Consider the following 27,550-nt stretch of genomic DNA (forward strand, 5'->3'; position numbering starts at 1 on the left):
TATTACCTTCACTTAAACATAAACGAATAGGTAAAGAAAGGCTCTAGTAAGTTGCCAACGTAGGGATTCAGAACAGAACAGAAAGCAGGGCTTCAAATGGTATTCAGAGCAATCTCGAAATTCAAGAGAAGGTCTGTAGTGAAGGCTTACGACGATTCGGTACAAGAATTGTGTCATTTCATTTGCAACAACTGCATCTCTAGCTTTGCCAAGTTTAGCACCCAAACAGATCCTAAGCTTTCACAGTACACTTTCCAGGTCAACCCGTAATCCTGGACAAATGATATTTTGAAGGCTCTCTGACATTTAACACTATGGTCCCCTCAGCCTCTGCCCAGGGAAAAGCAGGACAAGTTCTGGGTGCTCCCTAGACCCCCTCCAAGTTCTCTGTATCCATTTCTTAGGAAGGTCACTGCACAACTTTTCCACATAAAAGAAATATGATGGGGCTTCCCTGGTGGCGCCGTGGTTGAGAGTCTGCCTGCCAATGCAGGGGACACGGGTTCGTGCCCTGGTCTGGGAAGATCCCACATGCCGTGGAGCGGCTGGGCCCCTGAGCCATGGCCGCTGGGCCTGCGCGTCCGGAGCCTGTGCTCCACAACGGGAGAGGCCACAACAGTGAGAGGCCTGCGTACCGCAAAAAAAATGATGGCTACAAGGTCTAAACAAATAATTTGTTGATCTGTCATAGTCTGTCTGCAAAACAAAAGTCCCAGAGTGCACTGAAAAATCCCAATTTCCAGTTTAACTTCATTTAAGATGCCGTGTGACCTTGCTAGTGATATAACAGCCCACTCACGTCAGCCTTGAATCAATACCAGAATGAGCTGCTGGCTTTTCCAAGTGAAAAATGCCCAGCTCCACTGCCTGAGGAGTCCACTCATTAGGCATGAGGCCCAGAAAAGCTGACACTTCAAAAGCACCTCCAACAACTCTGGTACCAGCCTGAGAGAGGATGACTGTTCTAGACTAACACGGCAGTTCAAATTGAACTGCAAATCTCTTCGTGGTCTTGCCATGTTACAGTGTTCTAGATTCCAGAAGTAATGGATGGCTATTCTGTAACCATAAACTACACATACCAGGAGTGCTAAGTCCCGGCAACACTATACTCCCAGTTCTGTCTCACAAATATCTTCGGTAGCTGACACCTGAACATCCACAACTTAGACGCATTCTTTTGTCTTCTAATAATATGCAGGTATTTCTAGGTTGGGTAGTGTATTAAAGCTTATCCCTCATCTATAACTCCACGTGAAACAGCTTATGAGATGCTTTCTAGGGGTTCTGGGGAGGGGTAGGTGGGATATGAAAGGAAAGAAAAACAGTGAGTCATTGGATACCAGACAATAAAGGAGCCCATGCCATCCACAGAGGAATAAAAAGACAAAATACCAAGTAAAATAAAACCCAGGTCCATGCCAATCACTACAGATCAGGGAAGATGACAATCTCTCATATTTTCACTGACTTCTGCGGTTTACAAAGATTTTTAAAGGCATCATTGAATGTATTTAAATGACTACACATCAAAGCACCACTGGAAGGAAAAGACAGTTCCATCCTAAACGATACACAGGGAATCTTCAAATTTTGCCAGAAACACTTTATCATCTTCAGCACACCTAGACCTCTCTACCCAAAACCCGGGACAAAATGCAGGTAAGTTCATAGGAAGAAAATGAATTCAGATGCTTAGGTTTGTTGAAAGAAGAAGGCGCCGGGAGACCCCAAAAGCCCAAAGCAGACCTTACAAAGATCAAGAAGTTTGTTAATATATGTGATTATGTTTCAAGAGAACTGGTATCTCAATCAGTACTGCACACTGTAGAGGAATTTTTTAATCTGAACTTAGTAGAAAATGAGAATGGACTTTATGACTTCTCCGTTTCAATGATGCGTCCTGTCCTTATCTTGACTGAGCTCACTGCAGATCTTGGGGCCTGCCCATCTCTGTAATCACAGGAGCCAACTCCTTATAATAAATCTCTTTACAAATATATTTTTCACAGGTCCTGTTGGTTCTGTTTCTCTGGAGAACCCTGACTAATACATCCTTCATCCCACAGAGCTCTGTGGCAGAGTAAGCCATCATTAGTCACACAGCTAGTCCATATTTAAAGACAATATTTATCTTACTTTTAAGGTCATGGTCCTTTACGGAGAGAATCGGAGAGCGTGTTCAAATGAGGATCTGTGGTTGGATAAGAAACAATGAAATATTTGATTTTTCTATCCACGGACTCAACAAAGTTGTAGAGAAGGATGTGGGAGAATATGCAGGTAAAAAGTCCAGTGGATGCAGGTGCTTGGGTTACTTAGAGGGAAGAGAGAAGTACAAAGGCCAGACCCACGAGCTCAGCACAGACCTTGTAATACTGGGGAAGTCTGTGGACACAGGCAATGAGCTTGCAAGGGAGTTAGGGTCGCCACACCCTCATTTCTCAGCAGAGAATACTGAGGCCCAGGGAGGAAAGTGACTTCACCAGGGCCACACAATAAGCCGGCCCCTGGGCTTCCCTGGTGGCGCAGTGGTTGAGAGTCCGCCTGCCAATGCAGGGGACGCGGGTTCGTGCCCCGGTCCGGGAGGATCCCACATGCCGTGGAGCGGCTGCGCCTGTGAGCCATGGCCGCTGAGCCTGCGCGTCCGGAGCCTGTGCTCCGCGACGGGAGAGGCCACAGCGGTGAGACGCCCGCGTACCGCAGAAAAAAAAAAAATAAAAAAAAATAAGCCGGCCCCTCCAGGTTGGCCAAGGCCCAAAGCTGATCCTGATGGGAGCAACATGCAGAAACAAGCTTCAATCGAGCACTTAGAACGCAGCCCCTGAGCCCCTGGTCCTCTCGCTCACAAGGTGGGTATCGTGCACTATCCAGTAATTACTTAGCAACTTGCAGTTAAATCTTCATCTGATTGTCAACTGCATTTCTACCCACAAATCCCCAGGTGTTCTACAGAGAAGATGTAAGACTACCCACACTCTCATTTGGGTGAACAATCTTGCCTCTCAATTTCCTACCAGCTTTGATCTTCAAGTTCAGCCCCAAATTAATGTTAACTAAAAGGAAAGACATTTTATTTTTATCCCTTTATCCCTCAAAAGATGAGATACGGATACATTTTCCTTAAATGAAAGGGACAAATAGAAGACAGTTTTGTATCTATGACACATACCACCGCAGTAAATTTCAACCATCGTCACCAAAATAGCAATATTATCCAACCTCACACTTATCAGGGAATTTCTGGAGATTTTTTCCTAATATGATCAAAAATGAAAATGCCCCAGATCAATTCCTTTAACCCAAGACTGTTTTTCCCCCCCTTTTTCCTACATTCCACAAGTACTGATAATTGCCCCAGACATTTATTTCATCAGGACATGAAAATCAAAATTCAACTTCTATGGGACTTGAGCTTTCATTTCTTTAATACCTGTGCACAAAACACAAAAATAACATGAATGAAGACAAGTCACGCAAAGGAAGTTTTCATTATCTTTCATTTGTAAAAGAAAAATTATCAACAAAAAATTGAGGAGAACTCCCATTTTTAAGCACTGACACAAATGCAATGCAAAAGTTTCCTCTTTATTGCTAATATAGCTATATTTATTTAATGAGCTCAGAAGGGCTACGGTCTGCTCTGGAAAGTGGGAGAGGAAGGAGATGAAGGTTCATGCTAAAAATAACAGTTGAATAAGTGATACATAAAAAAGATGACAAGTACATTCCTACCACACCCAGAACTCCTAGAAAAATATTTTCTGCCGTTTAGTCATTCGATCACAGTATTTGGCCATTTGTCCATTTCTAGGTTGGTCCTAAAAGATAATTCATTTTTCCTTTCTGGCAGAGTAAGTTGAAAAACTCCTATGCAGTATTTTCCAAGCACTAACACCCACCTCCGCAGAAGAACCCAGCTAGTGACACAGAAGACACTGAAGTTTGCCCGTAGTTAGAATAACCAGCCACAGGTTTAGAAAATCAGTTTTGTTTTGTTCTTCCCTTTGAGATATAATTCACATGCTAGGAAATCCACTCACCGAGTGCATTCATAATAAATACATTTCCCATCAAATCAAGCTGAAAAACCCAAGTTATGAAAATACGTAAATTAAGGATTAATTTCTACTTTACACAAAACCATTCATCCATGGTTCCTTAGCAAGTGAAGCACAGTCTGACTCACTGAAGTCTCACTGAGAGGCCTGATTTGGTTAGGAGCACAGATCCGTGTTTATGCTCTGCCACCTGACAGCTGTGTGACACTGGACCATTTCCCTCACCTCTCCCAGCGTCTAACCACTCATCCATCAGGTGGGTGATTCAGACAAGTGGTCCGCACGGAGTTACTGTAGAATCATACAGGCTCCTGGCCTGAGATAGGAGCCTTGAGAAGTAGACTCAGAAACCATGAGGACGGAGAGAAAATGAGAGGACATTCCTTGGGAAATGAAGGAGTGAAGCCTGGTAGCCAGGAGCTGGTGAGGGGCTGGGGTGGGGACCAGCCCAGGGAAGAGGAAAGGAGACAGAACCTGGAACCAAGTACCAGAGAAACAGATGGGGAGAAAGTCACCCACCCTTTGGGAGCTCTTATTTCATACTAGGAGCGACCTTATACGCAAAGGGATAACTACACAACAATGCGTGAGATAAAGAGAGACCCTGAGAATCATGGGAATATAGAAAGGTGCCTGATGGCGAGGTGGGAAAGGGGGTCAAGGGCAGCTCCTTGGAGGAGCTAAATCCTTCATCACAGGCAAGCAGGGGTGAGCCTGATGACAGGGGCAGGTGGGATAGGGCAGTTTGCATGTGTGGTCTACGTGGGTCCTCTCTGCCTGAGGGAAAACCCAAAGAGAGAAGTGGAACCTACAGGAAGTTTGGTGTTGTAGCTAAAGGTCGAGGTGGGGTGAGGTTGTCAGGGACTTTATCTTGTAAGCAATGGGGTCCACTGGGGGATTTTTAATCCTGGCAATCCCATGGTCAGATTTGCTTTTTAGATGCAAACCTCTCTGACCTTGTGCAGAAGAGGCATCTGAGGAAGGGCAAAAGCGGCAGCCTCTGCAGCCTTACAGGGAAAAGAGAAGACAGTCCTGCTTACACTCGTCATCTCTCAGCACCTGCATACCGTGTGCTGAAAATTCAAACTGCCAGGGTGACCACAGCATTTCAGAGTGCTCTGCCTTGGCTCGTGCTGACCCCCGGCCTGGAATTTCCTTCTCCATTCCTCTCCTGATTAACTCCTCATTCTTTAAGAAGCAATGCAGGCATCCCTCCTCCAGGAAGTCCTCCATGACTACACAGGAGGCTAAACTTCACATGTGTCTTCCACAACACTCTGGAATATCATCTGCTCTGAATTCATTCTATTATGTTGAAATTATATGCTCAGCTGTCTGTCACTCTGCTAGACTGCGAGCACCCTGAGGGCAAAGACAGCATCTTTGAATTCCCAGTCTGCACCCTCACCCGGCCCAGAGTCTGCACTTAGTAAACGTTCGCTGAACTAGACTGAATGTTAATCTCCTGCCCCCAGCCCGTCCACCAGGTCCCTGCGGCCTGCGGAAGGAAGGCTTGTCCTGGCCCAGCTCCTCCGTAATCTGGCCTTGTCTCCCTCAAACCCGCTTCTCGAAAACCTCCGATGCTTTACTGCCCAAATGGCTTCCCCCACGCCTCTCAGATCACATCTTCCTCGAGGCTTTGTTCATTTTCTTTCCCTTCACCGCAGTCTCCGATGGTCTAAGTTCAATCCCTCCTCGTTATGATTTTCAAACTTGAATGTTGAAACTGAAGCCTGCGGTGGTTCACAGAACCCAGCCAGTCCCAAACCCATCCGCTGCCAGTTTGCTCCTCCCAAGGTACCACCTCCCTGCCTCCCTCTCAGCCTCACTAACCCCGGGAAGTGAGAAAGGCCCAGAGAGTCGGGATGGGGAGGGCAGACGGCTGGCCGGAGGCCAAGACCCGCCCAAGGGCGGGGAGGTTTTGTCCTTGTTCACTTGTTTAAAATAACAAACGGGAAGGAAAGGAAAGTACTAACTGGACTTAATTTACAGCTCTTTCTCCCTCAGGACTTCAAAAGGAATCCAACATGTGGACGGTCTGCTCCACGTTGGATATGCCCAAACGCAAGTTGCATCATCCTGTCCCAGAGTCGCCGCCCAGGGACAAGCCCGTACGATGGCCGCTTTTAGGCAAAGCATGTCTCTACACACAGCGGTATGAAACTCAGCCGTTACTACTGTGATAGTGTCTTTTTATCTGGAAAGGGCATTGACAAGGAACTCCTCTGCCTCGGCACTTCCAAGAAAACCTGTTCCAGAGACTTTCCTCTCACGTGATGTAACATGCACCTTCAGTTCAGCTGTTACAAGGCTGTAAGTGACTATATCTGAGTTTCTTGGGATCTCTGGGGCAAAGCGCTATGTAAATAAATATTTTCTATTATGTAAAATAAAATACAGTGAAGTTGAGATTTTTAAATGGTAACTGGATAAAGCACAGCTCAGTACTTTGGAGAAAACTATATACTTATGGGATATGTAGGAGATCAGGTTCTTACTGATCTTGATTGGTAAATACCTTTGCCTTTGTAGCATCACAGAACATTCTCTAGTCCAAAACCATCTCATAAAAGCAATTCTAAGCATGTGCTTGTTTCCGCCCTTAATGCTTCATACTCTCTGTGTCTGCAAGTAAAGAGCAAACAGCTCTCTTCACAACCATCTGGCAAAAGTTAAAGACAGTGGGTATAGCAAATATAACTCATGTTACCCACCACAAGTCTTCTGGGAAAACATAGATAAATTACAACCTTAACAACTGCCAATATGGTAAGGAGAATATTTTCAGGTGGAATGTCTAAAGATCAACCCAAATTGTTTCTTACCAGACATTCAGAAGTGTAATATGAGAAGGTGAATGTGTGCAGGGGCGGGGAGTAGGGGAAGGGGTGAGAGCAAGGGGGAGGGGGAGGGGAGAAGTGAAATGAAAAAACAGCAGTATTAGGACAGTGTGCTTAAAATAACTGATGTAATGATTCTGTCAAAGAATGCATAATGGGCCACCAGTAATAATTAACCTTTCTTTAAAAAAGCTTCTCTTGGTACTTCCCTGGTGGCACAGTGCTTGAGAATCCTCCTGCCAGTGCAGGGGGCACGGGTTTGAGCCCTGGTCCGGGAAGATCCCACGTGCTGCGAAGCAACTAAGCCCGTGCACCACAACTACTGAGCCTGCGCTCTAGAGCCCGTGAGCCACAACTACTGAGCCCACGTGCCACAACTACTGAAGCCTGCATGCCTAGAGCCCGTGCTCCAAAACAAGAGAAGCCACCGCAATGAGAAGCCCACGCACCGCCACGAAGAGTAGCCTCCGCTCGCTGCAACTAGAGAAAGCCTGCGCACAGCAGCAAAATCCCAACGCAGTAAAAAAATTAAAATAATTAAATTTAATTTTAAAAAAGCTTCTCTTCAGGCCAACCGACCACCATAGACCCTTGGATTTGTGTAGGGATTTATGTGAAAGTAATTCCCCCCTCCCAAGAGAGAACAGCACCACTTTTGACATCATAAATTAAGCATTTACCAACTATGAAAAAAGAAATAAAGTTACATTTAATGAAAATTTAAATTTTTAAAAAATGTTTGCTTGGACTTCTTGTGGCCATAAAGAGAGAAAGAAAAAGGAGGGGGTGGAAAAAAAGGCCAGGAGCATCTCAGTGTTGCCCAATTTCCCTTTTCTCTCCCTGGACCTAAACATTTGACAACACACAAGGACCTGAAAACTCCAAGCTGGGCATCCCCTCCACTGGACTAAAGTATGCCTTTGAATTTAAATTTTAGAGCACCAGTAAAAGTTAAAACCATACCTTTTCCCACTACAATCAATATGCAATTTTTAATTGGGGCACCTGAATCCATGCGTTGCATCTCTGATGACAGACTTTCGGATCCTGGAAATTCAGGACCCCAGAGGAGACGTAGTACAGAGAAAATGCAGGAAAAGCTATTTCTCCTTCTCCTCAAGCTTTTTGATTTGTCGTGTAAAGGTGACACAGCATCACATCGCTACATGCCCCAGACAGGAAGCTGCGCGGTCTGGACCTGTCTCAAGACTGGCCCCCTTCCCAGACATGAACAGGGTGAGGCTTCTAGGCAGAAGCAGGCCAAGGGCGGAGACGTGTCTGTCCCCAGAAGCTGTGTCCTTGTCAAAACCCCCCAAACCCTTCCACTCCCTCTATTCTCCCTGGCAGTTTCAACTTCCCTTTCAGTTCCTTGGAAACACTATTTTGTAGCTTGTTAGCCAGCACTCCTGAAATAAATAGCATATTCTGTTTCAATTCAGGGGCATAGGAAACTATCCTTAATATTCTATAAAATTAGAGAAAATGATGTACTCTTGAAAAACATTTTCCATATAAACTGTTAAACTTCTGCTGTGTTACTCTGGGCCAGGCCTTCATAACTGCAAATCCAGATCAGGGCCATTCCACCACCCAACACTTTTCCCTACTTCAATTTGCCCCTCACCAGCATCACCACCGCCAAGCCACTGCCAGATTAATCTTCCAAAGATAACGCATTCATCACGATTTTCGTCCCAACTTAAAAACCTATATTCCTCCCTTAGATCTAGAGCCTATAATAAACCTTATATCCCAGGGTTATTTTTTTTTATTTTTTTGCAGTACGCGGGCCTCTCACTGTTGTGTGGCCTCTCCTGTTGCGGAGCACAGGCTCTGGACACGCAGGCTCAGCGGCCGTGGCTCACGGGCCCAGCCGCTCTGCGGCATGTGGGATCTTCCCGGACCAGGGCACGAACCCGTGTCCCCTGCATCGGCAGGCGGACTCTCAACCACTGCGCCACCAGGGAAGCCCTATCCCAGGGTTACTTTTAAGACCCTGAGAAAGCGGCACCAAACCACCAGCTATTCGTCACTTCTTAGCCCACACCTCTGCTCCCACGTGCTCAGGAGCCTCAAGCAACCACTGTTACTCCAACAGTTGACCCTTGAACAGTAAGGATTTGAACTGCACGGGTCCGCTTATACGCAGATGTTTTTTAAGTAAATACTACATACTACAGTACCACACGATCGTGGTTGGCTGAATACAGAGGGCCAACTGTAAGTTACACACTGGAGGGTTGGAGCCCCTAATCCTTGCGTTATTCAAAGGTCAACTATACCTCCAAGCTGTCCTACCATGCAGCCCACTCTCCTCCCAGCCTGGATCAGCCTTCATACCAGCACACCTCTTACCAATTTTTTAAGGCCATATGCTTCCAGGAAGTCTCCTCCATCTCCTCTAGATCACAGCACAGCTCAACCCCTGATGCCTCATAGCATTTGAAGACTATGCTAGTTGGTACTAACTTATACCATTCTAGAATATTCTTTAGTTTCATGTTTAGGAGGCCTGCTTTCTAACTAACTAATATATTTTTTAGAAACAGGGTCCATATTTTATAATTATGTTTATATTTTGAAGCTATAGGCATCTGTTAGGTATGTCGATATCTGAAGATGGACAACTAAGCGAGAGGGAAGAATTGGGAAGGGAGAAAGACGACACAGGGTATCAGAAAAGGAGAAGGCAACGATGGATCCAGGTGTCAGCAGAAGATCTGTCTCAACTGTGCATCATTTAGAAATACTTGATGAAGGGGCAAGAGGTGGGAATTACTTGGTTATTTTGCTATTGCCAATTGGTAAATCCCAAATTCTTAGTGTAACGCAAATATAACACTTGAATGCATGCCTTTCATCAGTTTCTTATTTACAGCCAGACATTTCTTTCTATACGTTCTAAGTTCTTCATATATATGCAGGCAGAAAAAAAAATTCTAAGCAAGGTTAAATATTCAAACACAAATAGAAGATTGATAATGTACCGTTTGATTTGTGATTTAAATCAAATGCTATAGGGAAAATTCTTTTCTGATGGCGTGTCCAAATCGTTGTATTGCCATGGAACTTTTTTTAAAGAACCTGGTCTCTCTATAATTTACAAAGTGAAAAGTATGAAAAATTCAGGAACACGCCAACCCATCTTCGCCCTATCCCTCTTTAAGTTCCCAAATCATCTGACACTGATTTTGAAGGGACTGTAGTGGATACTGTTGTGCACCACCAGACCTCCCTTTCAAGACAGAGGCATTCTTTCCCTTAGCTGCTCACGGCGCAAGAATGGGAACCCACCTCCTCTGAAGGCAGCTGCTTTGACCAGTAGACATGGCATGACACGACATGCCTCACTGGAAGCAAGCAATTCTGAATGGCCACCCCAGCTCCCAAGCCCCCTGTAGGCTCAGCTCAACACAATTCAACGAGTCCCTCCTTAATCACGCTCCCTCACTCCCTTACTCCTGAGAATGGTCCTAATAAAACTCCTCACATGCAAATCTCTACCTCAGTGTGTTTCCCAGGTAAACTGAATGAAGAGAGGGGTGCTAGAAATTTCACCGACACTTGTGTAAGTGCTCAGGCTGTCTGAGTAAAGGAAAACAGAAACTAAGCTTCTCCCTCTCCTCTAAAATGCAAACAGCATAGAAAGTAGCTGTTTAATTATGATGTGAATGTGGAGACAGGCCAAAGAAAGCATCTTCCTTAGCACCTTATCTGTTATAAACAGAAAAAACAAACCAAAAAATTAGTGTTTTTTTTCTAATCCACAGACACAGGAATAGCTGTATTATACCAAACTACTCTTTCACAGCCATCTTCTGTATTAGAATCGTATGTGTCTAATCTTCCAACAGTTTTATCATATACATTTTGTTCCGAAAGTGCCAATATATGAGAGAATCATCCAGGCAAGGAGCTACTCAACACAAGGGAACAAGATTTGGTCACAAAATGTCCCAGTGCACATACACAGCCACCAAAGGCTGCAAAGCACATCACATCCCTCATACGACAAAAGTGCAGCCATTAAGTACTTGAACCAAAAAGCCACAGAAACTACTCCCCGCAGAGGTGTAGGAACCGGTTCCCCCATCTGAGTGTGCCCTGAGTGACTTAAGCAATGGGAGGAAACACGTGTAAGTAACCTGTACCTGGTTTTCTATGGCTTTCCGGTTCTTTGGGTCGCTCACCACGGACAGCTGTAACTCCGCCATCTTCTTCATCTTGCTGTCCATATCTATCTTCTGAACGAGGTTTCTGGTCTGGTTCTTCAGCAGCCGAACTGTGTCCTCTTTGCCGTGCTTCTTTGCGAAAAGGGATGCGCAGGCCGAGTGGATGGCAGTGACCCAGTTCTCCAGATCTGTCTGGCTGGTGGCCTAAACACGGGGAAAAAAGCGATTTGGAATTGTTTCACCACAAAAGTGTTCTCCAAAGTGGCAGGCTGGGCTTGAATATGTAAATCCCCAAAGTACCTTCGCTTCATAAAAACTGTTTAATTTTAAAAACACACACTCAGGGCTTCCCTGGTGGCGCAGTGGTTGAGAGTCCGCCTGCCAATGCAGGGGACACGGGTTCGTGCCCCGGTCCGCGGAGCGGCTGGGCCCGTGAGCCATGGCCACTGAGCCTGCGCGTCCGGAGCCTGGGCTCCGCAACGGGAGAGGCAACAACGGTGAGAGGCCCGCGTACCGCAAAAAAAAAAAAACAAAAACACACTCAACACAGGTCCACAGGCTTCCTTCACTCCAGAGGGCCTGTGAGAACATCGAGAGTGACACATGGCCCCAGATAGAACGGGAAGACAAGCTATTGATAGAATCAAGGTGTACACCAGCAATAGGGGAGGAATAAGAAAACCAGGGCATATCCATGCAGCGTGCATCACGCGGCTCTCTAAAAAGCGGTTTATCGCCATAATTTTAATACGATGAGAAAATATTAGGACTAAATGGTTACATTGTGAAGCCTGGATATGAAATTTCATCTATGGTATGGACTCAATTATGGAAAATAACGATAAAAGAACATTTTGGGGAGGACACAATAATATTAAAATAGTCGTCTGTGAATACTGGGAATATGGATAGCGGTTTTCTTTTTCTACCCTTCAGTACCTTCAGACACAATGACCATATAGTATTTTCATATAAGAATATTTTATTTTAAAAACAGTAAAGAAGGTCTGAACAAAGCAGAATGGGCAAAGATGTATGATTCTAAGCAGGCTGAAACGCACGTTCAGTTTCCCCTGATGCCCAGAGGTAACCACACACGTTCACACCACGAGGTTAATCCTCCAGTGACCTGGGGGATCGCACAATGGGAACTACCGGGAAAATTTCTTAAAAACTAAGGATATTTATCCTGAATCACAAAATAAAATATTCATTTCATACCTCCCCCTTAGTCCATGCAGATTTAATCCAATGTATTTACCTTTCCTACAATTCATATGAACACCAGTTTGTTACTTTGCTTTAAAGCACCACAGAAAGTTCAAGCAAACCTTTCTGTTAAAAGAAGGAAAATCAAACTCTTTTCAGTCAGGTCAGGTGGAGGACAGCAGTAAGGCTAGGGGCCCAGGGCCTTTACCAGGTTAGTGCTGGGAAATCCTATTGCCCAAAACACTTCACACAATTCTAGATTCCAAAGAATCTAGAATCAAAGGGGCCCAAAACAACTAATATTGTTCTACAGGGGCCCTGGGGGCAGCCAGGACCAAGTTTATCAGAGACCTGAATCGAGGACCTAGGAGGGTTTCCATGAAGCTTCCAGCCACACAGAATCTGCAGCTCACGTCGTGTCTACACCCAGTACTGGATTCGGAGGCATTTCAGAAGCACACTTCACTTCCTGGCTCTCACCCCCATTTCTCTGGAGTTAATTCATAATAACAACAGTCATAACAGTTAGAATTTCTTTAGCACTTAACACACGCCTAATCATACTGTTTACCCTTAAAACAATCCTAGAAGCTATTATTATCCTACAGGTTGAAGGGTCTGAAGCTCAGAGAAGTTAAGTGTTGCAAGATGACTGCAGACTCAACGAGAGCACCAGGACCCACAGCTCAGCCTGACCCCGCCTTTGCTAGAAAGATTCTAAGAATCACAACAGTAGATAACCTGAATCTTAACGTCCTAAGACCACCTCCACAGGGTAATGAGACCCTATAGTATTTGTCAATGAGGGTTTTCCTAAAAAGCTTCTTCACTTCCACTGGGATTCCTGGGAAGAACTTAAGCCTCTACTGTCCATTTTCTCTGGGTTTTCACTTAAAAACTTCCACTCTGGGAACTTCGGATCTTGTACTCACTAGATCACGGACTAGTCCAGAACAGGACGGTAATTCTTCTCTCTTTGTATCCTGAAGGGCAGCCCAGGGGCTACAGCCTGGCATTTCAGGGGCAGGCATCCAAGAAGCGTTCGCTGGATGAATGGCTGCATTTCCAGCGACCCTGCGGTACCTGGCAGTCAGCAGAGGCCAATTTTCTTGCTTAAACCTTAATCCAAAGTCTGACAGCTTTGAGTCTATTTCAAATTGCTAAGTTGTGCCTCTTAATTCTGGTCCTTCTCATCCTAGCAGGACACAAGCCATCGCCTCCACCCTCCATTTAGAAAGCTCAGCAGATGGGCATCATCAGAAAATCTACAAACAACAAATGCTGGAGAGGGTGTGGAGAAAAGGGAACCCTCCTGCACTGCTGGTGGGAATGTAAATTGATACAGCCACTATGGAGAACAGTATGGAGGTTCCTTCAGAAAACTAAAAACAGAATTACCATATGACCCAGCAATCCCACTATTGGGCATATACCCAGAGAAAACCATAATTCAAAAAGACACATGCACCCCAATGTTCACTGCAGCTCTATTTATAATAGCCAGGTTATGGAAGCAACCTAAGTGCCCATCGACAGATGAATGGATAAAGAAGGTGTGGTACATATATACAGTGGAATATTATTCAGCCATAAAAAGCAACGAAATTGGGTCATTTGTAGAGACATGGTTGGATCTACAGACTGTCATACAGAGTGAAGTAAGTCAGAAAGAGAAAAACAGGACTTCCCTGGTGGCGCAGTGGTTAAGAATCCACCCACCAATGCGGGGGACACGGGTTCGAGCCCTGGTCCGAGAAGATCCCACGTGCCGCAGAGCAACTAAGCCTGCGCGCCACAACTACTGAGCCTGTGCTCTAGACCCTGTGAGCCACAACTACCAAAGCCCGCGCGCCTAGAGCCCGTGCTCTGCAACAAGAGAAGCCACCGCAATGAGAAGCCCATGTACCACAATGAAGAGTAGCCCACGCTCGCCACAACTAGAGAAAGCCCACGTGCAGCAACGAAGACCCAATGCAGCCAAAAATAAATAAATTTATTTTTTAAAAAAAAAGAGAGAAACAAATATCGTATATTAACGTATATATGTGGAATCTAGGAAAATGGTACAGATGAACCGGTTTGCAAGGCAGAAATAGAGACACCGATGTAGAGAACAAACGTATGGACACCAAGGGGGGAAAGTGGTGGGAGGGGTGGTGGTGGGGAATGAACTGGGAGATTGGGATTGACATGGATACACTGATACGTATAAAATAGATAACTAATAAAAAGTAAAAAAAGAAAGCTTGGCAGTACCTGGAAAAGGTAGACATCTCCAAAGGAGTTGCTGAGGCAGAAGACATTTTCCTTCTTAGGATGTTCTGGGACGGCCTGCACTATGCTGTCTTCTGCAAACAGGGCACACCGAGGGGCACTACTCTGATCCATGGAATTCTTCCCGTAGGTCTCATAAAACAGCAGGGTGCATCCTGTGAAAGAGAGAAGCACTGTCCTCATCACATGTCCCGAGGATCTATCCAGGAAAGGAATGAGAAGTAAAGGATACAGACAGACAGAAGAAAGGAAGGGGAAGGGAAGGAGGGAGGAAAACAAAGAGAGAGAGACAGAAAGAAAAGACGAGAAAATAAAAGAAAAAGGAAAGGAAAGAAAAGAAAAGAAAAAAGAAAATGACTGAATAAGACTTTTTATCACAAAAGGAATTTTGGTATCTAAATTATGCCTAGTTGTGTTAGCATCAACCCAGATGAAAATGAGATGTTTCTTGTAAAGGTAATAATGGTGATAACAATAGCAAGCATTTATTGTTGCTTACTCTGTGTCAGGAATTCTTCTAAGTATTTCACATGCTCTGGCTTATTTGGTGCCCAAAGCAGCCTTAGAAGGCAGGCGCAGTTATTAGTCCCATTTTACAGATGGAAAGCCTGAGAGTTTACACCACTTTGCAGGTCCCATAGCTGGACTGCAGTGGAGCAGGATCTGAACCCGGGCACGCTGACCACAGAGTGCCTCCTTCATAACCACAGCACCACACTTCTTAGGAGATCTAAACGCAGGAGACAGACGAAAACCCCGTATTCATTAACTAAGCGAACTTCTACACTTAAAATGTGGGGTCACAAGAAACCGAGTTCTCCTGGGGCACTTTGCCATTTGTGAGAAAGTACCCAGTTTATTCTCCAAATGCCACATAGAATAACTTAATTTTAATATAGTCTCTTATCTCACAGTGATAGGAAGTATTACTACCATCTTGCTAATTTAGACTGAGAGGAAAATGAAGCTACATGTCCCTGTATTTTAAAACATTACCCGAAAGTGCCGCTACACATGCTTGCAGGTACGTAGCTTTCCCCTAATAAGCTAATAAGACATTCTAGGCGGAAGTTACTAGGAATCTGTTTTGATAATTCGATAGGAATGCTTTCTAATGAGACGTAATTTCCCGGACCGGGGCACGAACCCGTGTCCCCTGCATCGGCAGGGGGACTCTCAACCACTGAGCCACCAGGGAAGCTCATGAGACGTAATTTTTAAGCAAATTCTAAAATACTCACAAGTATGTTTACTTGTTGAATATCCCTTAAAACTTCAACCAATCCACATTTCTGAGCGCTTCTCATGTGCTGGTAAGTGATATGGTACCATCATGATATGGGCACCATCCCTTGCTTTGAAAATATTGGGCTGGCCGAAAAGTTCATTCCGGTTTTCCCATAAGATGTTACGGAAAAACCCAAATGAACCTTTTGGCCGACGCAATACGTTTCACGCTGACAGTTAATGAAGCAGTAGCCTGCTTTCCCCTGCACTGTAAACGGATGGGGTCCACTTCATGGCTGCTTTACCCTACTGCATTATGAGCCTTCATTCATAAAAGTTTCCATGTTTTGAAAACTATCTCACTCTTACCAGTTTCACTTCTTCCCTTGAAAACAGATCTTAATTTGGACGCACAAGTTTATATAATGGAGCCCAGCATAGCACAGAAGCCAGGATCCAAAAACGCAGGACCCTGGCTCACGACAGCGCTTTCTCCCTCCATGGTACCTTCTGATCTCAAGAAGCACTGAGCGATCTCTCCTCCCACAATCAAAACTCACCCAAACACAGAAGCTGTGAGAGCCTCTTAGAACAAGGGAAAGGAGCAAGAGGTTTATGGCCAGAGCTACTGCGGCAGGTCTGAGCCTGCTTTTTCTTCCAGCCACGAATGGACTTAGAAACAGTCCCCAAGTCTTTCCATCGGGAAAAGCCTGTGCGACATCCCATGACCATGGGACCCGAGGACAACAGAGCAGCACCAGCTCCACCCAACTCCCAATTCTTTCCAAAGGGTTAATGTTCACTTCCCAGCGCCCCTAACACTGAGCTCCCAGGGGCGGTGGTTTGAATCGCGGCATCTAGAGGAAATGAACGCAATCTTGGGCAGATGCCAGAACACTGCCAACCCTAACCCCACCCTACGCCCCACCGTGACAGCACGCAGCTCTCCCGCGGAAGCGTGAAACCAAAACAGGCCATTTCGCTTTAGAACCAGACCAGTATGTCAAACAATTTGCAGAATTCTGTTGCTATCGAATTTAAGGAACAGGAAATCAGTCTTAAGTCTGTTACGTCGAGTTTAACTTAATCTGCATCTCTGAAGCGGGGGCAATGAGGCTGATGGAAAGGGGCTGCGCGCCCACGTCAGCAGAGCCTCCTGTGCCCACCCCACCCCCCAATGCTGTGGCCGTCAGCCCTGCCCTGTCCACCCCCCCCACCCCAGGAGCTGGTGTCAGCCTGGGCAGTTGTCAGTGGAAGCAAAAAGAGGAAACAGATCAGGACAGCACTGGAAGCAGGAGAGGCTGTATTACTAGAAATATCACCAGTGAAAGGAGAGAAATTAGTCTCGGTCTCCCTTCAAATCCACCTTCTCAACCCACACTCATCCGTCCTCCCCTGTCACAGGCAGAATGACCAGCTTCTTAAACTTCCTTTATGAACACCCCTCCTGACCTCGGTTATGTACTGTGTGTTTTGAGGGACAGCTTTAACCCCCTTGCCAACTATTCTGCCCAGGAAGTTCCCTGTGAACCGCACGAAAATCCACTCATTGGAAAAGACAGATGGAAAGCAGAATTACCCTTGTTAAAAATTTATTACATCCTCCGAACCCTAAAAAACATTTGCGCCCTTAGCATACCTATACATTCGATGTAGGTGGGCAACCAGATGGTTGGCTGATAGCCGCTGTCTCTGAAAAACACTCTTTCTACTTTAGTTACATAGAAACTCCAAGGATAATTTAAAAATTCTGCTTAAATGTACGTGTGTGTGTGTGTGTACATATACACATATATGTTTTTAACTATGATTAAATGAAACAGTTAAGTCCAAATATTACAACTTGGATTCTAAGCCAAGAAAGTTGAATTCAACATATTGAATTCCCAGAGGAAAGAGGTGTAGAAAACCACATGGAAAAGGTTATGCTGGGGAAAAAACATCTCTATCCCATGCCTTTCCTTGGCTGCAAAGGAAACAAAGGGATGTGTGCTTTATAACATTTACCCCTACAAAGCACCCTTTATCCACGGGTCTTCAAGTGTTTAACCAGCAAGGACCCAGGAAGGACTGTGGGTCTTGCAATCATCAGAGACAAGTCAGGACCATCCCTGCCCCCGAAGTCGGCAACCAGAAGTTCCCCGGGGAAGCTGCCAGGATGGAGGACAGGGTCCTGGAGACACCCTCTTCCAAACTTCAGTGATCCCTGCCTGAACTTCCCCCAGGAAGCCTCCAACACTCTGGCGTTGCACAAATGTCTCCAGTAGCAGGGAACTCAGGAAGAGGCAGTGGGTTTGTTTGTTGTTTTACTGTTGTATTTTTTACATTAATTCACAATCAGCTTGTCTTCCATTTATTAGTCTTATCCCAACCTCAGATGAACCAGAATAAATTCAGTGTCTCTTTTACAAGACTGACACATCCTATGCATGACACATTCTAGAATTCAGTGCACCCATTCTAAATACCACACGAATGGGATGCAGCTTCAGGCTTTGAGTCACAAACAATTCCAGACGCTCATTCCCCTGAGGGGACATTTTTCACTCCCCTCTTCAGCTGGAACTTTTACAAGACCCACTGGCTCGTTTATGAACAAGTCTCCTGCAATATCCTGCCCCTAAGGAGAGAAACGGCCAACTCTGACCAGGGCAGAGGCAGGGGGGAATGATGGAGCTGCAGACGACATGACACCTCTAATGATGTGGCCAACAACCATGTGTGCTCTTTAAATCACATTTACTTTCATTTTAGCCTCATCACAGTGGAAACCCACTGTGAATGGCCTGCAAATCAAACCCTCAAATCTTTTTCACTTGGAATACTTTGCGGCTATACCTCCCTATCCTGTACTTGGGTAGCTCTTTGGTTATTAAACCTTAAAGCATCACTTATCCCTTCAAAATGTTATCTTGCTGGATGTGACCCGTAATTCCAACCTTCCAAATCTCTTCCGTCATCCAGCAGAAAACCCCACCTCTCCAGTACACCCAAGCTGGGTAAGCTCTTTGCCCTCCTCAGCCACAAGGTATCGCAAGGATCCAAATGCAGAAGTTGGAAAAGAGGACTGCATCCGTGTGGGATGCTGGGTCCTGGGTTTTATAAACCCTCCAGTTTGCTAGGGAAAGGAGAGGAGATGCCTTCGCGGGTGCACCTTGCCCAGAGAGGGGCTTCTGGGTAATTGTGAATTGACGCCAGCTCCCCAAGGCTCACAATTTCTAAATACGGGGAGCGCCGCAGACAGCTCCGGGCCTTCCACACTCGCTGCGTGCAGACGTGATTTCTGTTTCTGCCTTCTCCCGTGACAAGGAAGGGTGGTGGCCGCTAATGAGGTTTGACTTTGCGCACCACACCAGGTTCCGCTGACAAAGAGTCACAGGACAGCTGTGAAGAAATGCCAGAGGCTGTGGGGCTGCTCTGTGTTCACATCTGTATAAATCAACATGATGCTGACTCAGAGCCTTAGATCACTTCAAATAATCTATCCATCCACCATGAGCGAGGCGATTATAATTTTTTAAGTGGCAAATGCTTGCGAGAAAACTTTATCGTCTTAACAAAGCAAATGCTTTCTCCTATTTCCTCTGCATCAAAAAAAGAAGAAAAAAAAGCATTTGTTGGTGACGACAGTTAGACTCTCAGTTCATAGAGGCGAGGTGACACAAATCAAATAATGCAGATGAAATTTAGTTGTACAAGCTGGGAAGGATACCTCTTTGGAGTTTTGAACACGCACAGAAATTCATGATCTGTATTCCAAATAACTAAACTACGTTTGGTAACTTATTTGGGGCTCCCCTCCCACCCCCAGATGCAGGAAAAGTATTAAAAGAATGGTACAGAAATACCTATAAAATAATGAGCAATAGTTATTAAATTCAATCATTACTTATGAGAATGAATAATGTATACGAATGTTAAGTGAGGCATATTATACAGGTTTGAGAAGGTATTTGTAGGAAAACAGGCTGGTAGATTCTGGATCAGATGCCTTCACGTGAACTCAGGTCAACACCGCACTCACTGACACTTCCTAGGAAAGAGGACAGCGGAGGAAAGGACCCCAGGGGCTCTCTGGGTGGTGACGATCACTTACCTTTAAGTGTCACCCAGTACTGTTTCCATTTCCTCCGAGCCACCAGCTCCAGCTTCCTTTCCTTCTGCAGAGTGACGAGGGGTTTGAAGAAGAGCCACCCGGCTTTGCGCACCACCCCCTGTTCCTTCTCAAAGAGCAGGTCCAGTTGCTCCAAAGAGCTGAGCGAATCGCTGCTGGATTCGGCGGTCTCTGTGGACGTTTCGAGGTTCTCCGTGTTGGTCCTGCTCATTTCCAGCTCTCGCATGAAATTCTCGTAAATGTTCTGTTGGAGGGGATCGCTGCCGATCGCGTGAGCGGATTCGCTTCTGTGGGACAGGATCTGAGCCGAGCCCCCTGACCACAGGGATGCAGATGCCTGGGAGGGCCCCTGCACGTCCACATTCAGCCCATCCGAGCGACTGTCAAAGTAGTCACTGCCCTCCTTGGATCTCGGCTCCTGTGAGCAACACAGATGACCACCTGTCAGAGGTTACATATGACCAAAGCACCCCTTCCCCAATACGGCATACGTGTTAATAGTGTGGTTTGCTAATACTACTGCTGCAAAGCAAGATTCTTTTTTTTTCTCTAATGCATCTTTAACCATCAAGTCTGCAAATCAGAAAGAATTATAGAAACAGTATTGCTCAACCCAACGTATAGCCTGTGGAATCAATGCTTAAAAAATGTAAACCAAATAACCCTGACTGCCCTAAATCTAACCCACAGTTAGCATCAAACAATGAACTGGTATATTCAAAACACACTAGCGAACATTTCTGGACTTATCCTTCTTTGCTAATTGAGAATCAGTATCTTCCGGGAACGAATTCGTGTTCTTGCAGTCTTGTTTTTCTTCTGGATCATTTTTAAGCTAAATTAGACAAGCACTAGTTCCACACTCAAGGAGGGCGTGGTTTATACAAACTTTTCTTCCCCTCCCCACAGTGAACAGTCTCAGCTTCTCACCCCCTTCCAAGGTCTAGACACTGAGATCTCTAGCATCGTATTTTCCCTCTTTGGACAGTGAAAAACATGCACCTGGGGTTCCTTATCCACAAAGGGTAGTGGTTACCAACTGTAGCTTTTACTTCGTAACAAATATTTTTTACTTTGGAATTCTTTCATGAAAGGAATGTATTATTAATTCATTCACATTGTTTTATTTGAACATCTATTTTAAGCAATGGCAATACCAAAGCATGATTCTTTAATATTTATTCTGCCACAAAATCAGACACAGGCAGTTCTAAATAAAAATAATATTTCTTCTAATAACCGCTGCCCCCCTTAGGACAACATGCACTGAACAGTGAATTGGCCATGTACAGAGATGAAAACACAAAGGTTTCCTCTAACGTCTAGATTAGAAGTCTAGACATTCAAGAAGAATAACTTGCATAGAGGCCATTCATTGGTCAACAGCAGTAAGGAAATTTTTCAGCAGAAAGTGAGCTAATTTATGACTTAAAAGACACTGACATTCCAAACTTACGGCTTAAATTAAGGTAACTCTGCAGAGAGACTCTAATACTCAGAGGCTAGTGGGTTTTCCTTCTCCATTAAAATAAAAAGGAGGGAAAACAGGATCAAGGACCATTGACTAAAGACCTTATTTTGAATATTCCCCTGCGTGGAGGGGTTTTCTTTTCAGAAACTTCATCCAGAAATCAAGTCGCAATTAGTTGCTTCTTTTGCAGGAAAATCATCAATAGAAAAGTGCTTCTAAACACCCAAGGGCTACAAGCAACTGAGCCCCAAACATAGCTGTTACTAATGAAAATATTATCTTCCGCTCTGTTTATATACTATGTCCCATAATCAGATTTATTTATACACTGATGCTTATGCAAGAACAGAGCAAATAAGCCAGCTGTGGTGAGTCACTTGGACAGGAAACTTTCAACATAGTTTAAGGGTTTTTTTTTTTTTTTTCAATTGTCACTTTGTTGCTCTTCAAAAGTTCTTAGGAGATGAAGGAATACTTCTAATTTAGCTAGTATTGACATTATTTCAGCTATAAATAGGAGTCTCTGACTCACAGCCCCAAAACACTGGGATTGCCTCTGGTACCCAGCTAGAGCTATAATGGGGTGTTTCAAACCAAGCAGAGCCCTGCCAGAGAAAGGCATCAGGTGGCAAACTTAAATGTAACCTGTTAGTACTCCTGACACTGTTCCTCATAAGAGGGAGACTTAAAGTCACAGCGCTAACTTCTAAATGTTCAACTAGAGCAACGCAAGACAAATTTTCCTCCTTGACAAATGGAGAAAGATCGCATTTTAGCATCCATAACTGATTCTTATACACAGACATGAACTTTCCTGGTCTCTAATAAATTTGTAAAGCTTCCCATCTAGAATCCTAATAGCTAGTGACTCATTTTCAGGCTAATAGGAAGGAAGGAAGGAGAGGGAGAGAGGGAGGGAGGGAGGGAGGGAGGACAGTTCCTAAATAGTCGGAGCTGGATTTCCTGATCACTGTGCTATGGGTGTGAAACTAAGGTGCTATGTTAGACATGTACATAAAGATGTCTGATTTCCATTTCCACCCCCACTGGATAATCGTAAACAATGGATAACATAACGATGACAAGAGCACTACAGCAAAGAGTAGAGAGGAATTCAAGAGATGTCACTAAATTCCTTTAGAGCTAAAGGAAAACTCTTATCACCATTCCTCACTCTCTAGGAAAAAGTACCAAATTTACTATGTCATTCTTCGTATGCTATTGTCCTTTTCACAGTAATGGCCACTGGTCCTCTGCAGAAATTCCCTGTGACTATGTAGCCCTCAAAGGGCAGTGAGAGCCTAAAATTAAGATGGTCAGAAAGCCGGAGTCTCTGTGTCCTGAATCTCCTCTGTAAGAAGCTCTGCAGCAGTAGTCACTGCTACCCCTCAAATATATCTGGTCCTCCCCTAGGGTACACGGCAGGACCATTCCCTACTCCCCACCCCCCTCCCTTGGAGTTAGGCAAGGCCACGTGACTTGCTTTGGCCAATAAATGCAAACAGAAGTGAAACATGTCACCCCTGAGTGGGAGCTTCAAAAGCCAACACACGGTTCTTTCTCCCTCTGCCACAGAGGCTTGCGGTGTGCCAGATGGTAACTGCTCTGTGGACCTGGGGTCCCAGAGAGGAACAATGCCGACCAGAGTTGCAGCTTGAATGAGACAAAGACTTCGCTTGCGCTAAACCTCAGAGAACTGCGGGCTTTTTGTTACCTCCGCATAACCTAGCCCACCCTGACTGACAGAATGGAAAGTTTACCCAGGACAGGAGCAAGGCCTCACAGGTCTCAGCAAGGCTGCATTAGTGTGAATAGCTTACCAGCATCAAACACATGCCCTTCTACAGCACATGTGTGTTCCCTCCCCCTCCCTCTAGCTTTGAATAGTGTGATATTCTTTCTCAGCTATGTAAGTTTTTCCACTGATTCATCTGCTTTCAGGCTCTAACTCCCCAGAGTGGTTGAAAACCCTATAAAAAAAAGGACTGCTCTTTTTACGTCACTTTTTTCTACAAAGTCAAAACAAATATGTCTACCCATCATAGGAAGATTTTCCAAGCCTCAGCCCTGCTGGCATACAGAAGTCTGCGTGTGTAAGAGGATAAGCATTTGGTCCTTACTATAGTGTAATGTCACAAACTTTGCTCCTATGCACTGACTACATTTTTTAAGGATCCAAACTTTGTCTTCACGTTCAACTGTAAAAGAAAAACAAAGGCCAGGGCTTCCCTGGTGGCACAGTGGGTGAGAGTCCGCCTGCCGATGCAGGGGACGCGGGTTCGTGCCCCGGTCTGGGAAGATCCCACATGTCGCGGAGAGGCTGGGCCCGTGAGCCATGGCCGCTGAGCCTGTGCTCTGCAACGGGAGAGGCCACAACAGTGAGAGGGCCGCATACCGCAAAAAAAAAAAAAAAAAAAAAAAAAACAAAGGCCAGAGTTCCCTGGTGGCCTGGTGACTCGGGTTCAATCCCTCGTCAGGGAACTGAGATCCCAGAAGCTGCACGGTGCAGCCAAACAAAAAAAAAGAACAAAAAAGCAAAGGCGTGGCCAACGGAAGTGGCACACTTACCAAAAAAGTACATTTTGCTCACCTTTATAAATTATCAAAGTTTGACACAAGCAAAACTCAAAAGCTGCCTTCCTAGGCCACTTTTCAAAAATACAAGATAGTTTATTATCTTAATATTCAGTAACCCCAAAGTAATTACTAGTGGCTATCAACAGTACCTCAGCCATGTGGCTAGGTGGAAAACGCACACCTTTGAGCTTTAGCAGAAGTGGCTTTGGCAGAAGTGGCTTTGGCCCTGGCTTCTCCCCTAATGAGCCATGTGTCTTCAAACTCCTTGAATATTAGTTTCTTCATTTTAAAATGAGAGGGAGTCCTTTCTAGCTTTCACATTCAGATTCTTTGATTGTAACCCGTCTGTTCTTAACTTCACAGGCTTACAGATCATCCAGTTAAATCTTTGGACGATACAGACTTGAAGGAGGTTCACTTCCCAGGATGGCTGGGCAGCGAGGTCCTGCATGGGGCAGAATGTGGTCAATTCACAGTGGCAAAGGGTCTGCTTTGGACCTGAATGGAAACGGAATGAGACACAGCAGAGCCGAGTGTAAGCCAGGCCACAAGCACAGATGAGAAACATGCAAATAAGAGATGTGGAAGAACAGGCTTAAGGGCCACAGCAGATGAGAGCTGAACACTAGTCGACAACACAACACTTGCATCAAAAAGACGGGAAAGCTGTCTGTGTGGGACTGCAGCTCCCCAGAAAGTAGTTCTCTCTCCAATTATGCTTGACTGCTGTCAGTTGTTTGGGAAATGGCAGCTGAGAAAAAAGGTCAAAGAAATCTCTACTACAGCACTTAGCAGTTTAGCATGAAGAAGTAACAAGTAAGGAGGGAGCAAATGACTATATTCAGGGGTATGAAGAGTTCTGTAATAGGACAACAGTCATCTATTCTTCGTCTCTGTGTAGAGGAGGAGAAAAGGGCACAAAGTACAATCTGGGGGCAGGGGGCATGCACCTCATACGTAAGAAGGAAATAACTAATGGTAAATTTCATAGATCTGAAACAATCTGCTCAGGGAAGTTATTTTCTATCCCTAAAGCTCTATGCAATTTTATAAGTATATATCTATCTAGGATGGTTTAAATGCAATTCTACTAGAGACAAACTGGTCACTCAAATTTCCTTTAACAATCTGACTTATACTGAGTTAAAAAAAACAAAACAAAACACTTTCTCCCTTCTATAAATGATTAAAAGTAAAAACAAACAAAGAGCAAGCAACTGAAAACCTAGAAATCCCGTTACTTAAGAAGGCAAACTATTACTTTCCTTCCTGATGTCGAAGTCATTTTGTTTCCCCCATTCAAACTTTATATGCCCATTAAAAGGGTTACTGTCATCATCATGATTCTTATTTTCTCAACATCATCATACTTTTGCTATTCCACGTACTTAGGTCAAGATGTTTTCAAAACTGTTAGCTGCCCCATGAGGAGGTGGTGAGATTATACATATAGATAGATCACCCACATTTTTCTTCCTGATGTACCAACTGAACAACAGGAATTTTAATTTCTCCAAAGTAATATCGAGCTCAGCAAGGCTACTCATCCAAAAATGACAACGATCTCTCTCTCTTCCTTTCTGTTTAGGCTTTAACAATGAGCTCTAGCAAAATACTCAGATAACCAATTCATTGGGGAAGTCTCTCCAACACTGTCTTTTCTAAGAACCGTTTGGCCAGGTCTTGGGATGCGGCCTGTGGGGTTCATACCAGAGTCCAGGAGACGAGACTGGACAGAACCCGGGAGACTGAAGTCGAGGGGTAAGAATGAAAATGCACATCTGAAGCAAAAGGAAAGAAAGAAAACACACACGCACATACACCTGCAAACAAGATGTGCCGTGACTTAGGCTAAACTCTTCGCTCTCACGAGTTCATTCAAGCCTCAGGACACGCTCTGCAGTAGCTTCTGCTAACTTGCCCATTTTGCAGATAGAAAACAGAAGAGCATCCTTCCTGGCGCTCCAAGCCTGACTCACCTGGAGTCTTCTTTTCTTTCTGGAGAGGCTTCCCGTCCAGTCGCTGATGCGGCGCATCCTGGCTTTCAGGGTGTCCTTCTTGGAGGGCTCCTCGCTCAGGGCCCTGGACTTGCGGCAGGGAAGGGTGAAGGAGGCGAACTGCCCGGGCTCCCCGCGCTCCACGCGGGCCGGCACGTCTATGTCGGAGGCGAAGGAGACGCGGGCGCTGAGGCTGGCGCGCGTGCCCATGTAGTCGTCGGAGAGCCGCAGGGCCGCGGGTGCCAGGCTCCCCAGGGTGGCGTCCGGGTAGGGTTCCCGGAGGGACGAGAGGGAGGCGCTTTGGCTGAAAGGCTTTGGAGCATCCCTGGGCGGGAAGCCGGCGTGGAGGCCGGGCTCGGGCTCCGGTGTGCCGGGCGCCGCGAAGGAGCCCTCGGCCTCGCTGACCTCGCCGGCCGGGCCCCAGGGCGAGTCGTACCAGGAGGACTCGGAGCTGAGCGAGCTGCCCTTGCTGGAGCGCGGGCGCGCGACGGTGGCGGCGGCGGCGGCGGTGGCGGCGGGGGAGGCGCGCGGGCTGGGCGGGGCGCCGGCCGAGTAGCGCAGGAGCTGCACGGGGCCGCCCGAGGCCCCCGGGGCCGCGGCGCCGTGCTGGCCGCCGCTGTGGAATTCCACCCGGAGGCACCCGTCCAGCTTGCCCAGTGTCTTGATAAGCACCCTGGGGCTCTTGCGGTCCTCGCTGGGAGGGGTGGACGCGACGCTCTGGTCCCTGCCGTAGCAGTTGAGAAGGTGCCCATTGCAGTCCCTCGAGGCCGCGTGGTTATCCGCCGGTGGGTGCCCGACGTAGTGGAAGCCGTTCTCGGGGGAGAAAGCAGCATCGTTGCCCTGGAAATCCGATGCCGAGGCATTTGTCCTGTGCTTGGAGTAGGCACTGCCTTTGGAGACTTTACACGAAGGGCCACCTGGTCGGGATGCATAAGGCTGATTGCTCTTGAAGTGAGAAAGGCAGCTTCGGGCCAGCGACCTGGACTTGTACCCGGCTCCGCTGCTTCCGTGACCCCATCCGTGCAATGACTTGTCATCCTTTGTATGAAGGCCACGGATTTTCAGGGAGCAAGGCTTTTGCTTAGCACCAGTAATAGTATTGCTATGATTTTTAGATCCTTGAAGGGTGTACTGACTCTCGGAGTTCCCCATTTTAACCTAAATTAAGAACAGTAGCATTGGTAAGACTCACGACCTAAATTACCTTCCACTATGACAGAACTTTCTAAAACTACGTTCTTCACATGACAAAGGAACCAAGCAACTTCTTTCTGAACCTGACACAACTCAGAGACGTAGGGACAAGAGTGACGTACGGAATTGGTTCTCCTCCTAAAACGCAGGTCATCAGCCAGATAAACAGTACTGCCCGCTCCTGTGCTGGTGATTTTAAGCGCACAATCTGTTGTCTGATGTTAATTCAGAAACTGAACAGGCACAGGAATCAGCTTAAGACAAGAGACCTCCTATAGGCGTGGTATTGGGAGGTTTTGAACCAATGATTCTTGAAGAGAAAAATGAGGGAAAAATATCTTTACTCTGTCACTCCAATATAATGATTTTTCAGTGACCACACAGATATATTTTCATTATACATAAGCTACTGGA

The 27,550-nt window shown here is 45.7% G+C and overlaps 1 protein-coding gene and 1 long non-coding RNA gene across 10 annotated transcripts in view; one reads left to right on the top strand and one right to left on the bottom strand.

Annotated features, from left to right (window-relative positions):
* The window catches only part of TIAM2 (TIAM Rac1 associated GEF 2), a 231,900-nt gene that overhangs the window by 83,511 nt on the left and 120,839 nt on the right, over positions 1 to 27,550 (bottom strand). For 8 of the 9 annotated variants that reach the window (XM_067701695.1, XM_067701698.1, XM_067701694.1 and 5 more), the window contains 4 exons: positions 25,925 to 27,100; positions 19,880 to 20,315; positions 14,539 to 14,711; positions 11,053 to 11,277 (listed from right to left, as the gene is read on the bottom strand). In XM_067701695.1, the coding sequence (XP_067557796.1) occupies positions 11,053 to 11,277; positions 14,539 to 14,711; positions 19,880 to 20,315; positions 25,925 to 27,094 (2,004 nt within the window). In that variant the 5' untranslated portion in view covers positions 27,095 to 27,100. Of the gene's footprint in view, positions 1 to 11,052; positions 11,278 to 14,538; positions 14,712 to 16,343; positions 16,581 to 19,879; positions 20,316 to 25,924; positions 27,101 to 27,550 lie in introns of those variants that run through there. The other variant, XM_067701702.1, reaches the window with a different exon arrangement.
* LOC137204417 (uncharacterized) lies at positions 6,020 to 7,626 on the top strand. The gene is made up of 2 exons (XR_010933610.1): positions 6,020 to 6,374; positions 7,094 to 7,626. It is a non-coding gene; the product is annotated as an uncharacterized lncRNA (long non-coding RNA).

The sequence above is a fragment of the Pseudorca crassidens genome, chromosome 13 (genome assembly GCF_039906515.1).
Source record: "Pseudorca crassidens isolate mPseCra1 chromosome 13, mPseCra1.hap1, whole genome shotgun sequence".
NCBI classification, from domain to species: Eukaryota; Metazoa; Chordata; class Mammalia; order Artiodactyla; family Delphinidae; genus Pseudorca; species Pseudorca crassidens.